Source organism: Myxine glutinosa, chromosome 8, assembly GCF_964187855.1.
Source record: "Myxine glutinosa chromosome 8, kmMyxGlut1.1, whole genome shotgun sequence".
NCBI classification, from domain to species: Eukaryota; Metazoa; Chordata; class Myxini; order Myxiniformes; family Myxinidae; genus Myxine; species Myxine glutinosa.
In genome coordinates, this window is record NC_136268.1 from 92486503 (window position 1) to 92503771 (window position 17269).

Genomic DNA, 17269 nt, shown 5'->3' on the forward strand with positions numbered 1-17269 from the left:
ATGTGTAAGCCGTGATTCACCTTATGGCTGCTTTCCAGCTGCACGATCCGTTGCTCGCCCTCTTTAGTCCTTTAACTCTGATATTATCTCTCAGCAACTTATTCCATGTTTTCCTCGGATGGCCTCTAGCTCCCCTTCCCATTCATACACCTCTTCACACAGCTGTCCTCCCCCATCCTTTTGACGTGTCCGAACCACCTCAACCTAACCCTAACCTCATTTATGCTCTCTATACCAAACCTATCTCTTGATTCCACATTTGGTTTCCTATCCTTCAGTGTCACGTTACACATTCATCTCACCATTGTCATTACATTTCGTTCACACCTCCGTTCATCCTCCGATTTGATAATTCAGGTTTCACTGCCATACAACATCGCGCTTCGAACGCAAAATGCATAAAGCTTTCCCTTTCGTTGGAGAGAGATCCCCATTGATGTCAATAGGAGAAACAACTCCCTAACCTTCCTCCAACCACTTCTAATTCTTGCAATCACTGCTGCCTCTGCACCACCACCTGCAGCAATCATATCACCAAGGTAACAAGATTTATCTACACATTCCAAGGATATGTCCCCATCAACTAATCTTTCCACTCTGAATGGTGCCACTTGTTTACCTGTGCAGACAGTATATTTTAAGTCAGGAACCACCTGCACTCTACCCCTGATGCCACTACTCCTCTTGTGCACCCAGCAGTCACAGTATTTATACAATATCAGGTTGCTACCTGCACATTTTAAATTTATTTATTTATTTTTTACAAACAGCACAGGTCCACCTCCCCCTTTTTTCCAGTTTCTTCTCCCACCCCACCAATCAGTGCTTTTGTTTTTGTTGTATTCACTTTCAAACCTCTGGCCTCCATACTGGATATTTACCCATTACCTCTCTCACACTATCGGCCATCAGAACCAAGTCATCAGCATACAGGAGCTCCCAAGGTAAGTCTCCTCTAAATTCCTGTGATAGGCCTCAAGAACCAAGATGAATAAGATTGAGTTTAAGACTGGCACCTGGTGAACACCCACCTTCACTTCAAAGTCCTCACTCTGCACTCCATTTACCCTCACAGCAGTTTTTTATCCATCATACATCGCCATGACTACACTGACTAACCAATCCTCTACACGTAACTTTCTCATTGACCATTGCACCATTTCCCGGGGCACCCTGTCAAAAAGCGAAATAAATATGAAAAAGAAATAGAATATAAAGAGGGTAAAGGCCAAATACGAGGAACTTAGCAAATAAGCACAGAAAGGACTTTATGGAATTGCAGGTTTGTGTGGAAGAACATCAACAAGGAATATAAACCAGGTATGGTGGATGGAGGAAGTAATGGAGTTTTCAAGAAGACAGAGAAGATCAAGGATAGAGGGGGACAACCAGATGCAGGGTTGATGCAATTGCATGGGTAATATTTTTTAAAAAGCAGTAAAGAGAGCTGTGGATAAGGCAAGGAATGATAGGGAAACAGATGTGGATGGCAAGTTTGAGGAGGATGGTGGGAAGAAGAAGGATCTATAAATTGGCTCATGACAAGAATGGTAGTGATGTTAAGGGGAAGGGGCAGTGATTAAGGATGGCGAAAGGAAGCTTGTGACAGTGGAGTATTGAATGTATGGGAAGGCTACTTTAAGGTGCTGTTGAACCTGGGAGGAAACTGTCAAGCTGGAGCGACCATGTTATATACAGGGCAAAGAAGAATTAGTATGGATAGCATTAAAAAGGAGGAAGGGAAGAGTGCCAGGCATTGATGAGGTAAGTATGGAGATGCAAATTGCAGTGGGAGAAGTTGGAGTTAGTTGATGAAGAGTCTGTTGAATATATGTACGAGAGAAGGATCGATTCTGGAAGATAGGGATAATTGTGCCAGTATGGAAGAGGATAGGTGATGTCCAGGATCCAGAGGGGTACAAAGGCATTATTAAGATGCCAAGCCATGCCATGAACCTATAGGAGAGGATTATAGATGGGAGGATAAGGAAGAGTATGTAGAGGAAGGAAGGCGAAAACGAACAGGGATTCAGAAAGGGTTGTGGGATCACGGATGGGATGATCACGATGAGACAGCTGGTGGAGAATAGATTGGAGGTGCAAAGTGAAATGGCATTAGGATTTGTGGATCTGAAGATCTAGGAGATCGTGATTGCAACACTTAGATGGGAGTCCTGAAGGCAGAAGTTAGGTTGGTGGAAGGAATGCATGTGGGAATGAAGGGAAGAGCTTTGGTTGTTCGTAGTATGTCGGAGTACAGTGTGAACATTGGTTTGAGGCAGGAAAGCGCTCTCAATCCACTCATGTTTATCATGGCGATGGAGCTGGTAAACAGGATGGAGGATATACGTGAAGGGTATTCGGGGGAAGCTGTTGTATGCAGACAATCTCGCTGTTGCAGATGAGAGTAAGTGGGAGATATAGTTGGTACTGAGGGAGTGGAAGGAGGTTTTCTGGAAATGTGGAGTGAAGAAGAGCAGGGAAAAGCCGGAGGTAATGTGGGTCGGGCAACAGAGAAAGGAAATGAACCTCAGCTTACATTAGGAAGGAGACCACGCAGGGAAATCGATTTGAGTATCTGAGGGGTGGGGGTAGTGATCGGGTTGATAGTTCAGAGGGAGCGGTGCGGAGGATACATATTGGTGCAAATACATGGAGGACGTTGGAGGGATTAATGGCGGACACAAATATCAAGGAAATTGAAAGGGAAAGTTCTGGTTCGTATATCAGCTAACGTTTACGGTCTCGAGACGGTAGCAATGACAGAGAGACAACAACAGAGGCTGCAGGTTTGTAAGAACAACTGGGTCAGGAGGATTGCTGGAGTGAAGAGGGTGGATAGAAGGAGGATGGAGGAACTGAGGGAGGAGATTGGGTGTGCGAATGAGCTTGACGGGGCGATTGGTGAAATGCCGGCTGAGATGGGCTGGACATTTGGTGCAGATGGGGGAAGAAAGAATGGAAAAGAGAGTGGATAGGTTGAGGGAACAAGGTAGGCGGAAAAGGGGTAGACCATGGTTGAGATGGGAGGATTGTGTGAGGAGGTATATCAGTGACGTGGAGTGGTTGGAGAGTTGGCTGAGGGTAGAGGAAAGTGGAGGAGTATCGTGGTCGAGGCAGGACAGAAATTCGGTACCATTGGATTGGACCTCACCCCTTATAATGGACCTCCCTCCTCCTCCTCCCCCACCCTATCTAGAAATACTCTAGGGTTGATAAAACCCCAAATACCACTACTCACCTCCGCTTCTTGAACCGCGCTCCACTCAGAACCTCTTTCGCAGCTTCATAGAGCGTTTCTCGAGAAACTTTGACGCTGCTACAAGTGAAACAGTAATAATATATGAGAAGAGAGGGAATAAGCAAGAGGTGGCAGACAGCATCGCGGTTCACTTATGCTCTCCATGATGGGACAGTCAGAACACGCGTCAAGAAGAGCACCGTCTATTTACTGCACATGAATAAAAATTGCCTTCCATGAAACACATATGACTCTTTAGATCATAGACTAGGTACAAACACGTTTACTAATCCTAAATTCCGTTTACTCATGAGGATGTCGGGAGATTCAAAAACAGACCTCATCTTGTCGTCCGTACAGCAGAATCCCAAACCGGAAAGAGAATCACTTCCGCCGGAAGGAACGATTCGGGTAATTATACTATATATTTTTTATTTGGGTAACTATACAGCCGTTTCACAAAACGATGTACTTTCCGTTTTTGTCTGCGGTTAATATATTTTTATTTCAAGCATTGTTTTAATTACATATCCCTCTAACATCCTTGCAAACGTCATGCAGGGGTCACGTGTTTGCAATGGCGATTCCCTCAGGTAAAATACAACAAATCGTCGTAAGCATTTAAAATAAGAGTTGAATACAAAGTGTGATAAAGCCGAAAAATAAAAATACACCGATTTACAATTATTTAAATATCGTCTATATATCCAATTTGAATATATATTTTAATATTTATGATACATTTTTTATACAGTATATTAAAGTAGTAATCGTTTTCTGTCCATCTGTTTCCTCCGCCCATTGGTGAGACAGTTGGCCTGACTCACCCACAACGACGACATGAGTGGGATGGCTGACTCCACCCACCGGAATTTTGATTTTCATGCAGTTCAGGCCGAAGACATCGTCGAATCTGCCACATTCACAATCGCCATGCCATACCTTCACATTGCTAAAACATAAACTTCTGAGAGCATGCGAGACAGTTCTTCGTTGCCTATACACCGCCCAAAAAGGGAGGGTTTCTTTAGAAATCTGTTCTGCGGGTCCTTGCTATTATAATGAAACTTTCCAGCATTTATACAACTAGGGCATGCCCGTACTATATCTATATCTAAAATTATATCCCCCCCCCTCTATTTACATGAAATGGTTTGGTCCAAAGCGAACGGCTTGCGAGTACGGTGACAATCCCCCCCCTCTATTTACATGAAATGGTTTGGTCCAAAGCGAACGGCTTGCGGAGTTTGGTAAAGAAATCGCCATAGCGTGCACAAACGCGCAGGAAAGCGAAAGAATCGCAAATTAGTTTTAATTAGTTGTAAAACATAGTTTAACGCCAACATAGCGGCAACATAGTTTGCCAACGTGAAATAAATGAATACGCTCTCAAATGTGCCGTCCGAGGCAGAGTCTGTTCGGCACGTTCGGCACACGTGATAACTCGCTGCTCTCTGATTGGTTGAATCGTTTTTTGGACATAGCTCGGTAACTACTTGTCCGATTAATATGAAACCTTGAAAAGGCACATCCTCGGGTCCCCAGCAATATACCTGGCAAGTTTCAAGTATATCGGACCCGTGGTTGTCGAGAAACAGCGGTCACAGACAAACATACATACATACATACATACATACATACATACATACATACATACACACAGAGATTAGTGGAATTATAGATAGATAACCTCGAATTGTAACGCTTTTTAAAATGTTATTTTCTAAACATATAATTAACAAACGACGTTCTATTCGACTTTTAAGGTTTAATAATATACTAGCCGAAACCCGTGGAACATCCACGGAAGGGAGGATGTGGTGTATGGATAGAGTGTACCATTATGGATGGCATAGGGGATTTGCTTGTCCGAGTAAGAGTTAGGAAGAAAGATCAATTTCGATCGATCAGTGCACACACAACTCGTTTGCCAATAAGGTAGGCCACAACGCGTTGAACAAACCAAAACACTTCATTATCAGCTCGCACGTCAGCACTGGGCGGGCTCGACTTTCGAGCCCGCATATATGTCCCGAGGCCACGCCTTGCCCCCGGGCGTAGCCGGTCGGCCGAAAGGCGGGGCATGTATCTCAGTTTCACGCTGCGCCTCGTGACGCCTTTGCTCCGGGCGTGGCCCGAGTCGCGCTTCCACGCCGACCGCTCGCGCCACCCACTGGTGCGTGGAATTATTGCCCACTGGTATTGTGTCCGCCACATGCGCCCCCCCAGAATTCCCGCGCACCTGAAGGGTGAGCTTGCGGGGAAGCCGGATGACCCGGCCGAAACGCCCCCTGGCGATGCGTGCAGAGCTGGGGGGTAGCGGGACGGCAGGGATGGGGGGTGCCGGGGGTCTGCCCGCCAGGGGGCGGCCTCGACGCGGAGGCAGAGCTGCTTGCGGGGGGTGGTCCAGGTCGAGGTGGGCCGGCTTGAGGCGGTCCACGGAGATACGATCCGGAGTACCGCCGATGTCCACGGTGAAATGCTTGTCCCCGGTCTCCAGCACGCAGAAGGGCCCGTCGTACGGGGGCTGCAGCGGTGCCCGGTGGGCGTCGTGCCTGACAAAAACGTACTCCGCCGTGCGAAGCTCCGGGGCGACGTGGGAGGACGGGCAACCGTGGTGTGCCGTCGGCACCGGGGCGAACCTCCTGGCGGTCTACTGAAGGGTGGAGCGCTGTTGCGCCACGGACCAAGGTGCCGTGGAGTCGGGGATAAATTCGCCCGGTACCTGCAGTGGTTGTCCGAAGACCAGCTCCGCCGAGGACGCGCGCAGGTCGTCCTTGGGCGCCGTCCTGAGGCCCAGCAGGACCCAGGTGAGCCTGTCGGCCCAGCTGCCGTCGGAGCGCGGCCTTCATTGAGCGATGGAAGCGCTCGCACAGGCCGTTGGCCTGGGGGTGGTAAGCCGTGGTGCGGTGCAGCTTGATGCCGAGGCCTTGCGCCACTGCTCCCCAGAGCTCCGAGGTGAACTGGGGGCCGCGGTCGGACGAGATGTCCGAGGGGGCACCGAACTGGGCAACCCAAGTGGCGATGAAAGCTTGCGCGACGTCAGCCGCAGCCGTCGCCGCCAATGGCACGGCCTCCGGCCACCGGGTGGTGCGGTCCACCATGGTGAGGAGGTGGGTGAAACCCCGCGAGGGGGGCAGAGGTCCCACCAAGTCGACGTGGACATGGTCGAACCGACGTTCAGGCACCGTAAACGGGGCCAAAGGGGCTTGGGTGTGGCGGTGGACTTTCGCACGCTGGCACGCGAGGCACGTCCTGGCCTAGTCGCGGACGTTCTTCCGGAGGCCGTGCCAGACGAACTTCGCCGCGACAAGCTTCTGGGAGGCCTTCGTGCCCGGGTGGGACAGGCCGTGGATGGCGTCAAAAACCGGGCGCTGCCAGCTAGCGGCACGATGGGGCGAGGCCGGCCGAGGGAGACGTCGCACAAGAGGGCAGTGCCCGCGACGTCGAACGGCACCTCGGTGACGCGGAGGCCCGTGACGGCGGTCCGCAAGGCCTGGACGTCGGGGTTGGCGGTCTGGTCCTCCGCCCTCCGGGCATAGTCGATCCCGAGGTGGACCGCGTGTGCGACGGACCGGGAAAGGCAATCGGCCACAGCGTTGTCCTTGCCCGCAACGTGGCGGATGTCCGTCGTAAATTCGGACATGGCGGAGAGTGGCGCTGCTGGTGGGCCGACCATGGCTCCGTAACCTTGGCCATGGCGAAGACCAGGGGTTTGTGGTCCACAAACGCCGTGAACGGGCGGCCCTCCAAAAGATGGCGGAAGTGGCGAACGGTGGCGAACGGTTGCCAAGCCCCGTTCACCCACTGTTCATGCACGGCGCCCACCATGTAGTCAGAAGCGTCCGGTGAGGGCGATGGGTGCGTCAAGCGCCGGGTGTGCCAGCATGGTCACGTTGGCGAGGGCCAGCTTAGCGCCCGTGAATGCCGCGTCCATCTCTGTGGTCCAGGCGACGTCGTGCTTGGCCGGCTTGCCCTGGAGGGCTTCGTACAGGGGGCGCATGAGTTGGGCGGCGTGAGGCACAAACCGGTGGTAAAAATTTACCATCCCCAAAAATTCCTGTAGGGCCTTGATGGAGCAGGGGCGCGGGAAACTTGTGACTGCCTCCACCTTGGTAGGCAGCGGGACGGCCCCGCGCTTCATGATGCGGTGCCCCAGGAAGTCGACGTCCGTTACGCCAAACTGGCATTTCGCCGGGTTGATGATGAGGCCGTGCTGGCCGAGGCGCTCGAAAAGCGTGTGCAGGTGGACGAGGTGCTCCGCCCGGGAAGTGCTGGCGATGAGAATGTCATCCAGGTAAACGAACAGAAAGGTGAGATCGCGCAGCACACTGTCCATCAGCCGCTGGAAGGCCTGGGCCGCGTTCTTAAGGCCGAACGGCATTCGGAGGAACTCGAAGAGGCCAAAAGGTGTAATTACAGCCGTCTTCGGAACGTCGGCCGGCCGGACAGGTACCTGGTGGTAGCCCCGAATAAGGTCGACCTTGGAGAAGATCACCCGCCCCGCCAAACGGGCGGAAAAGTTCTGTATGTGTGGTATCGGGTACCGGTCGGGGGTGGTGGCATCGTTGAGGCGGCGGTAATCGCCGCATGGTCGCCATCCGCCACCCTGTTTGGGCACGATGTGCAGGGGCGAGGCCCACGCGCTATTCGAGCGCCGCACAATGCCCAATCGCTCCAGCGCGTCAAATTCCGCCTCCGCCACGGCGAGTTTGGCCGGGTCGAGGCGGCGAGCCCTGGCGTAGACCGGGGGATGTGTGGTTGGGATGGGGTTTTCGATGCCGTGCTTGACAGCGACGGCCGAAAACGTCGGCTGCGTGAGGGCGGGAAACTCGGCGAGCAGGCGGGTGAAATCGTCTGCGGCCGGGAGCGCGCAGGCTAGCTTGGTCGGAGCAGAGCCGCTCAATGAGCAAGCGAGCGAGCTGACGGTCTCTGCATTGATGAGCCGACGCCGTTTGACGTCAACCAAAAGCCCATGCGCACAAAGAAAATCTGCACCCAGCAAGGCCATGGGCACGTTCGCCGTGATGAAGTCCCACGTGAAGCGCTGGCCCCCGAAGCAGAATGCGACGCTGTGCAAACCGAAGGTGCGGATGGAGGAGCCGTTTGCGGCGTCCAAGGCGAGGCCGCATAGCGCGGCCTGTTTGTCCTCCACCGAGGTGGGTATCACGCTCAGCTGAGCGCCGGTGTCACACAAAAAATGCCGCCCAGACTCTGTGTCCGTGATAAACAGAAGGCTGCATGAATGGCCGACGCTCATGGCAGGCAGCGAGCGCCGGCCTGGTCGTTTCCCGACCCGCCGAAAGTGCACGGTGGGCGGCACGTTCTGGCCTTCTGCCCGAACCTGGCATGGTAATAGCACATGGTCCGCTCTGGTGGAGGCTCCGGCGGTCGCGTTGGGTTCGGTCGACGGGGCGTCGCGGCGGCCGCAGCCGTCAGTGGCGCGGACTCGGCAGGGGGAGGCGCCGGTCGTGGCGCGGGCATTGCCTCGGTCGGCCCAGGGTTCCAGGCGGCCGCTCCGACGTGTCGCCTGGCCGAGAAAAATTTATCGGCCTCCTTGGCCAGGGCGCGAGGGTCCGTGATGGGCGAATTAGCCAAAGCTAACCGTACCTGCCCGGGTAGCCGCTGGAGGAATAGCTCGTGGAAGAGGAAGTCTGGGCTGTGGTCACCGAGAAGAGCAAGCATGTGGTCCATGCTTTCGGATGGACGGGCCTCACCCAGCTCCGGGAGGTGTAGTAGTTGTCGTGCGCGTTCGGTCTCCGTGAGTCCAAACGCACCGAGGAGTAGGCCTTTAAGCGCGCCGTATTTGTCGGCGTTCGGCGGGTGCTGGAGGAAGCTCAGAACCCGGGCAGCGGAGGAGGCGGTGAGCGCAGAGACCACATGGTGGTAGCTTGTCGTGTCCTCCGTGATGTTCCACAGGGCGAATTGAGAATCGGCTTGAGCAAACCAAACGGCCGCGTGAGATTCCCAAAAGCCCACGAGCTTCAAAGCTACAGCTGACTCCATCGCCGTGTTCGTAGAAAGGGGTCACCAATTGTGGGAGCTGTGCTTGCACTATAAAGCCAGACAAAATGGACGACACAGGAACGAAGTTTCACCTAGCTATTTATTTAGCTCAAAACCAAAGAACTCAAAAGCACACTGAATCTGCCCCTCGAACGGGCGGCAATTTATATCGCAAATTGAACACACAAAAGCCACGCCTCTCAGGCGGGGCGGGGTATGCAAAATCGGTAAGTCACGTGTTCGCCCGAGATGGGCAAGTCTGGATACGCCCGGGCGAGTCCGGACACGTGACCGCTCGCCGGTTGCGTCATCGGCCGGTGCACGGTAATTGTGTCATGCTTCCGGTAACCGCTACATGTTCATCATTCATGTTCCGATGCCAGCGCCAGGCCCAGACTTACGAGGATTCAGAGAGACCAGGCTATTGGAAGATTGCATGCTGGACAGACTGCACGAATGGTTGCCAATGCTTTCCATGTCAACGTGAGAACCATCTTCAGGTTACAGGAACGATACCAGGCCACCAACAGCACCGATGACCGCCCACGCAGTGGCAGACCGAGGGTAACAACACGACGACAGGATCGACAGATTGTGCGTCATCACATCCAAGATCGCTTTACCAGGGCTACAGAAACTGCAAGCCAAACAGTTGGAACCCACCAGAGACACATTAGTGGTGATACAGTCCGTCGACGTTTGAAGAACAGGGATGTCTGTTGTCACAGGCCGTATCGTGGCCCCATTCTTACAGCTCGACACTGCCCTGACCGACTACAGTGGGCCATACAGCATCAAAATTGGCGTTACCAGCAGTGGGAAACCGTTCTTTTCTCAGACGAAAGCCGATACTGTGTTTCCACGGCAGATGGCAGAGTGAGCGTTTGGCGGAGACATGGGGAACGCTACTCAGATGACTGTGTGATGGAAAGAGACTCGTGGGGTGGTCCAAACATCATGGTATGGGGTGCTATTGCTCTCAATCACAAAGTCGGTCCTGTGGTGTTCCAGAATATTGGTCCAGGAAGAGGCAATGGTGTCACAGCCGCTCGCTACATCGATCAACTCCTCAGACCTCACGTTGTGCCACATTTTGGACGTCACGGAAATCATGTCTTCAGCAGGACAACGCCCGTGCCCACACTGCCAGAGCAACAAGGGACTTCCTGCAACAGAATGGCATCCAAACCATGCACTGGCCTGCGCTCAGCCCCGATTTAAACCCGATAGAGCATTTGTGGGACGAGGTTCAAAGAAGACTGAATGACGTTCGACCAAGGCTGACAACTGCAGCTCAACTCAGTCAGGCGTTTCTCAGAGGGTGGGCCCAAGTGACCAATGCCTTCATCAACCGATTAATCTCCTCCATGTACAGACGATGTATGGCTGTCATCAACGCTCACGGGGGTCACACAAGATACTGATTTTGACCTCCCTTGTTCTCACCTGGTCTTGTGTTTTTCTTATTCAGAACATTTCACATTATTGTTTGAACTGTGGTGACCATACCTGTAATGTTTCCTGTTGATCTTAAATCTCAATTCATGTTGATCATGACTTGAAAATAAAGACTCCAAAATATAGATACTGACTGACGTTTCTTTTGCTGTTCAGTGTATATATATATTGTGGCGGACACAAAAGCCCACTGGCGTGGTGACATCATTCCACGCACCAAGTGGGCGGTGGCCACGCCCGAGGGGTAGGCGTGGCCTCATGATATACACCGGGCGACCAGCCCGGAGCAGTTCAGTGTTACAGTGTGCTCTTACAATAAAGACGTTTATATGTTACCGCTTGTCCGCTTCCTCCTTGCTCACAAGCAGCGCGCGTAACGCCGCGCTTTACTGGTGACCCTCGACGTTGGATCTGCCGTAGCGATCCTTCCGAACACGACGCCATTGCAATGGCCAACGACAAGGCAATGGCGATTAAACTTCCCGAATTTTGGGAGGCCCAGGCCGAAGTCTGGTTCGTTCAAGCCGAAGCCCAATTTCAGCTTCGGCGCCTCACCAACGACGACCTGCGCTACTGCCATGTCGTCGCCTCCCTCGGGCCCGGCACGGCCGCTCGAGTTGTGTCCGTCCTTCGCCACCCACCGGACGGCTACAAGTACGAGGCACTCAAGCGGCTACTCCTAGCCACGTTCGGCCTCACGGACGACGCACGGGCCGACCGCCTCCTGGATCTCCCCGAGCTCGGTGAGACGCGCCCGTCGGTCCGAATGGACCATATGCTGTCACTGTTGGGCGACGAAGCCCCCGGTTCGCTATTCCGGGCGCTTTTCCGGCGCCAACTTCCAGCGCAGGTTCGTCTCGCGTTGGCCGGGACCGAGCTAACGGAACCCCGAGCATTGGCAGCCGAGGCGGACAGGTATTTCGCCGCTTCGGACACGCGGGCGAGCGTCGGCGTGGCCGTCACGGCCCTCGACGCTGATGTTCAGCAGCATGTTCCACAGCATCAGCTTCTACAGCACGCTGATGTTCAGCAGCATGCTGATACGCACCTCGTGAACGCCGCCACGCCCCGCCCACCGCCGCGGCGAAAACCGCCACCGCGGGGAAACCCGCCAACTCCACCGGCCTGGCGGAGCCAGCCGCGCTCCTCCAGCTCCACCACCTGGTGCTGGTTCCACGCCACGTTCGGCCACGAAGCTCGGCGGTGTCATCCGCCGTGCTCCTTCAACGGGTCGGGAAACGCCCGGGCCGGCGCTCAATAGTGGCGATGAGCGCCGGCCGTTCGAGCAGCCTGCTGTTCATAACGGACACCTTCTCCGGACGCCGTTACCTGTGCGACACGGGAGCGCAGGTGAGTCATTCCCGCCGGCACGTCAGACAAGCACGCCGCGGGTGGGGGCCCCGCGCTGCTTGCCGCGAACGGGACGCCCATCCGTACGTACGGAAAACGCTGCCTCTCTCTGCGGTTTGGAGGGCAGGTTTTCCGATGGACGTTCGTCACCGCCGACGTGCCCATGGCACTGCTTGGCACGGACTTCCTGTGCGCTAATGGGCTCCTGGTCGACGTCAAGTGCAGACGGCTTGTCCAGGCCGAGACGTTCAGCTCGCTCGCTTGTGCGTTGCCCAGCTCAACGAGCGGCTTGCCAAGCGGCTTGCCGAACGATTCGGTTCCGGCCACGTTGGTCTGTACGCTTCCGGCAGCGGACGCATTCACCCGCCTCCTCGCCGGCTTCCCGGCCCTCACGCGGCCCACCTTCTCGGCGGGGCCGTCAAGCACGGGGTGGCCCATCACATCCCCACCGTTGGGCCACCGGTCTACGCCCGGGCACGCCGCCTCGAGCCGACGAAGCTGGCGGTGGCAAAAGCGGCGTTCGCTACCCTGGAGCGACTCGGCATCGTTCGGCGCTCAGAGAGCGCTTGGGCGTCGCCGCTGCACATCGTGCCGAAGCCCGGCGGGGGATGGCGACCGTGCGGGGACTATCGCCGTCTCAATGACGCCACGACTCCCGACCGCTACCCCGTCCCCCACATTCAGGACTTTTCCGCCCGTTTGGCGGGCAGGTCCTTCTTCTCGAAGGTGGACCTCATACGCGGCTACCATCAGGTCCCCGTCAGGCCGGAGGACGTCCCGAAGACGGCGGTCATCACGCCATTTGGACTCTTCGAGTTCCTGCGCATGCCCTTCGGTCTGAAGAATGCGGCTCAAGCATTCCAGCGATTGATGGACAGCGTCCTGCGCGACTTGGATTTTGTCTACGTCTACCTGGACGATATCCTCGTCGCCAGCGCGTCCCGCGAAGAGCACCTACGCCACCTCCGCACGCTCTTCGAACGCCTGGGCCAGCATGGCCTGATTGTGAACCCCGCAAAGTGCCGGTTCGGCACCGCCACAATCGATTTTCTGGGGCACCGTGTCACCAGGCACGGAGCCGTCCCCCTGCCGGCCAAGGTGGAGGCGGTGAAGGGGTTTCCGCGCCCCCGCACGATCAGAGGGCTGCAGGAGTTCCTGGGCATGGTGAACTTTTAACATCGGTTCCTGCCCCGTATCGCCCAGCTCCTGCGCCCCCTGCACGAAGCTCTCCGAGGTAAGCCGGGCAAAGGCGACGTTACCTGGACCGAGCAGATGGACACGGCGTTCACGGGCGCGAAGCTCGCCTTGGCTAACACCACCATGCTCGTGCACCCGGCGCCCGATGCACCGATCGCCCTCACCACCGATGCCTCGGACTACGCAGTGGGCGCGGTGCACGAGCAATGGGTGCGTGGAGCTTGGCAACCGCTGGCGTTCTTTAGCCGGCAGCTTCGCCCGCCCGAACGCCGTTACAGTACCTTCGACCGCTAGTTGCTCGGACTTCACTTGGCGGTCAGGCACTTCCGCCATCTGCTCGAGGGCCGGGCGTTCACTGCCTTCGTCGTCCACAAGCCGCTGATCTTCGCGATGGGCAAGGTCACCGAGCCGTGGTCGGCCCGGCAGCAGCGTCACCTCTCGGCCGTGTCCGAGTACACGACGGACATCCAGCACGTCGCGGGGAAGGACAACCCGGTGGCGGATTGCCTTTCCCGGGCCGTCGCCCACGCAGTCCACCTCGGCATCGACTATGCCCGGATGGCAGCGGACCAGGCCGCTGACCCCGACGTCCAGGCCTTGCGGACCGCCGTCACGGGCCTCCGCGTCACCGAGGTGCCGTTCGACGGCGCGGGCGTGGCCCTCTTGTGCGACGTCTCCCTCGGGCGTCCTCGCCCCATCGTGCCCGCGGGCTGGCAGCGCCAGGTGTTTGACGTCATCCACGGCCTGTCCCACCCGGGCGCGAGGGCCTCCCAAAGGCTGATCGCCGACAAGTTCGTCTGGCATGGCCTCCGGAAGGCCGTCCGCGGCTGGGCCAGGACGTGTCTCGCGTGCCAGCGCGCCAAGGTGCACCGGCACACCCAGGCCCCGTTGGCCCCGTTCACGGTGCCGGAACGCCGGTTTGACCACGTCCACGTGGACCTGGTGGGACCTCTGCCCCCCTCGCGGGGTTTCACCTACGTCCTCACCATGGTGGACCGCACCACCCGGTGGCCGGAGGCCGTGCCCTTGGCGTCGACAACGGCGGCCGATGTCGCGCAGGCTTTCATCGCCACCTGGGTCGCCTGGTTCGGCGCCCCCTCAGACATCTCATCCGACCGCGGCCCCAGTTCACCTCGGAGCTCTGGGGGGCGGTTGCGCAGGGGCTCGGGGTCCGGCTGCACCGAACCACGGCCTACCACCCCCAGGCTAACGGCCTGTGTGAGCGATTTCACCGTTCATTGAAGGCCGCGGTCCGGGCCACCCTCCGCGACGGCGGCTGGGTCGACAGGCTCCCCTGGGTCCTGCTGGGCCTCCGGACGGCGCCCAAGGAGGACCTGCGCGCATCCGCGGCGGAGTTGGTCTTCGGGCAACCGCTGCGGGTGCTGGGCGAGTTCCTCCCCGACTCCACGGCACCATGGTCCGCGGCACAGCAGCGCTCCGCTCTGCAAGAGACCGCCCAGAGGTTCGCCCTGGTGCCAACGGCATGCCACGGGCACCCACCGACGCACGTCGCCCCGGAGCTTCGCACGGCGGAGTACGTCTTCGTCCGCCACGATGCCCATCGGACACCACTGCGGCCCCCGTACGACGGGCCTTTCCGCGTGCTGGAGACCGGGGCGAAGCACTTCACCCTGGACATCGGCGGTACTCCTGACCGCGTTTCGGTAGACCGCCTCAAGCCGGCCCACCTCGATGTGGACCATCCACCGCCAGTGGCCTAACCCCCACGTCGGGGCCGCCCTCCTGCGGGCGGACCCCCGGCACCGCCCAGCCCCGCCGCCACGCTGCCCCCCGGTCCTGCACCCATCCCAAGGGCAGCCAGGGGCATCCCACCTGGCATCCCTGCACCCCGGACGCCGCCGATCGCCAGGGGGCGCTTCGGCCGGGTCATTCGTCTGCCCCGCAAACTGGCCCTCCAGGTGCGCGGGAATTCTGGGGGGGCGCGTGTGGCGGACACAAAAGCCCACTGGCGTGGTGACATCATTCCACGCACCAAGTGGGCGGTGGCCACGCCCGAGGGGTAGGCGTGGCCTCATGATATACACCAAGCGACCAGCCCGGAGCAGTTCAGTGTTACAGTGTGCTCTTACAATAAAGACGTTTATATGTTACCGCTTGTCCGCTTCCTCCTTGCTCACAAGCAGCGCGCGTAACGCCGCGCTTTAATATAACATATATATATATATATGGGAGCGTGCGCTGGATCAGCACATCGCTGCGAACTTGGCCGACTCTTCAGCACAATCCCAACACACACCAGCTGTGTGTGCTACGGAATGAGGTGTTTTTTTTACGGCGGCCGGAGTGCAAATCCTTCCACCAACCTCCTTGAGAGAGGACCCAGTACCCTGGTAGTCATTTCGCCAACCGCAGAAGGATGACAGGCTGCAACGGATAATGGCCTCACAACTCATTTCAGACTCGTCAGAAAGTGAATTTGACGAAGATTGTCCTGATCAATAATCCTTTGATTGTCAAAATAATTATAAAAACAACACACAAAAAAAAAAAAAAATTCCCTCGATGACGTAAAAGTCACGTGGGTAATAGATCGACGTGTTTTGGGCACGGAGGTATATAATAAACCTGGAGAGCCAATGATGGCTGTCGGCTGAAGCTAGCGGAAGTTGCTTGGCGGCCATATTGGGAAGCCGATTGTGTCTGCGACTCTGCGTCCGTGTTTGATCTCACAATCAGCTGATCTCACAATTTCTGATTCATTTTGGATGCTTACCGACTGTAAGGAGTCTTATTTGTGAACGCGCTGTTTCAAAATGCCACAGTGTGTTGCATTTGACTGCACAAATACCTCAGGGAAGGCCTCCACATGCACATTTCACGAGTAAGTGACAAACCGCGATCGCGGGTGTTCTGCTTTTTCAGTTTTTGGCGTGGTCACGGTGGTGGGGCTAGGTAATTAAGTTTCAATGAAGTTTGAACACTGTGTTTGAATTTGATGATGTTAGACCATGCGCAGGGTGTGCAATACGACACAGATCTCAAATATAACTGTATTGTGTATTCACTAGGGCTATGTGAGTATGTCAGACTGATGTCTGATTGACTCATTCATTGATTCAGATTGAAGTATCGAGATTGACTCGTCAGCTCGTGATCATTGTCAAGTGATTTAATTTGTGATGAGCTTAACTTAATTGTCCAGTCTACTACTGTCAGGGTTTCCATGCCCTCCTGTGTCACTCGTGAGCAGAAAGAGCAAATGGGGGTTACTTGTGGAAGGTACGAAAGTCCGACACATGGCAAACATTAGCAGATGAAGTTGTATTTAACTATACATATGAAACTCAAAATATTATTTTGATATGGAGTCGTTTTGACTCGGATGTTGTGACTGCCCTCTGAGGTTTTGACCCGCAACCACATTTTGTGACCACAATGTATTTTGTTTCAAGGTTTCCAAAGGATAAGAACTTGTGCTCTCGATGGACATCTGCCCTGAGAAGGGAGTCCTTCTACCCCACCCCAGGCACCACAGTTCTGTGCAGTGATCACTTCAATGAGAGTGACTTCGACAGGACTGGTCAAACCGTCCGACTGAAGCCGAAGTACTCGAAGTACTCGATGCATGTCACATGCTTAAACTTGCAAGAAACTGTCTTGGATCCATGAAAATGATGGAGGATGGCAACAAAAAAGTCATCGCGTGGAAATACATCCAGGCACTCTTTGATCTGCAGAAGAGGGAAGGCTTGCGTCTGGGGAATAAGCTCTCCCGGAAACACATCGAGTGGAAGAGCAATGTCATGAAGATGGACACAGCGCTCAGACATTGAGCACTAGTGTGGCAGATGCAATTCGGTTTTGCAGGGACACTTTGCAACTATCAGAATTTCAGGGCAGTGAGGCTACCTGCCAATACATTGAAACATTGGACAAACTGTTTGACATTCTAAATTCTCGCAATCCATTGGCACGAAACTACAAGGCACCACTCATGACATCACGAGAAGGACTTTTCCTGCCATTCCTGGATACTGCCTACAGTTACTTGTCCAA

At 55.6% G+C, this 17269-nt stretch overlaps 1 protein-coding gene across 1 annotated transcript in view; it reads right to left on the reverse strand.

Annotated features, from left to right (window-relative positions):
- Positions 1 to 3637, reverse strand: part of RPL10A (ribosomal protein L10a) — a 16402-nt gene extending 12765 nt beyond the window's left edge. Inside the window, exons 1-2 of the mRNA XM_068124844.2 lie at positions 3581 to 3637; positions 3242 to 3319 (exon numbers count right to left, since the gene is read on the reverse strand). Of these exons, the coding sequence (XP_067980945.1) occupies positions 3242 to 3319; positions 3581 to 3585 (83 nt within the window). The 5' untranslated portion in view covers positions 3586 to 3637. The remainder of the gene's footprint in view (positions 1 to 3241; positions 3320 to 3580) is intronic.
- Between the last annotated feature and the right edge of the window lie 13632 nt (positions 3638 to 17269).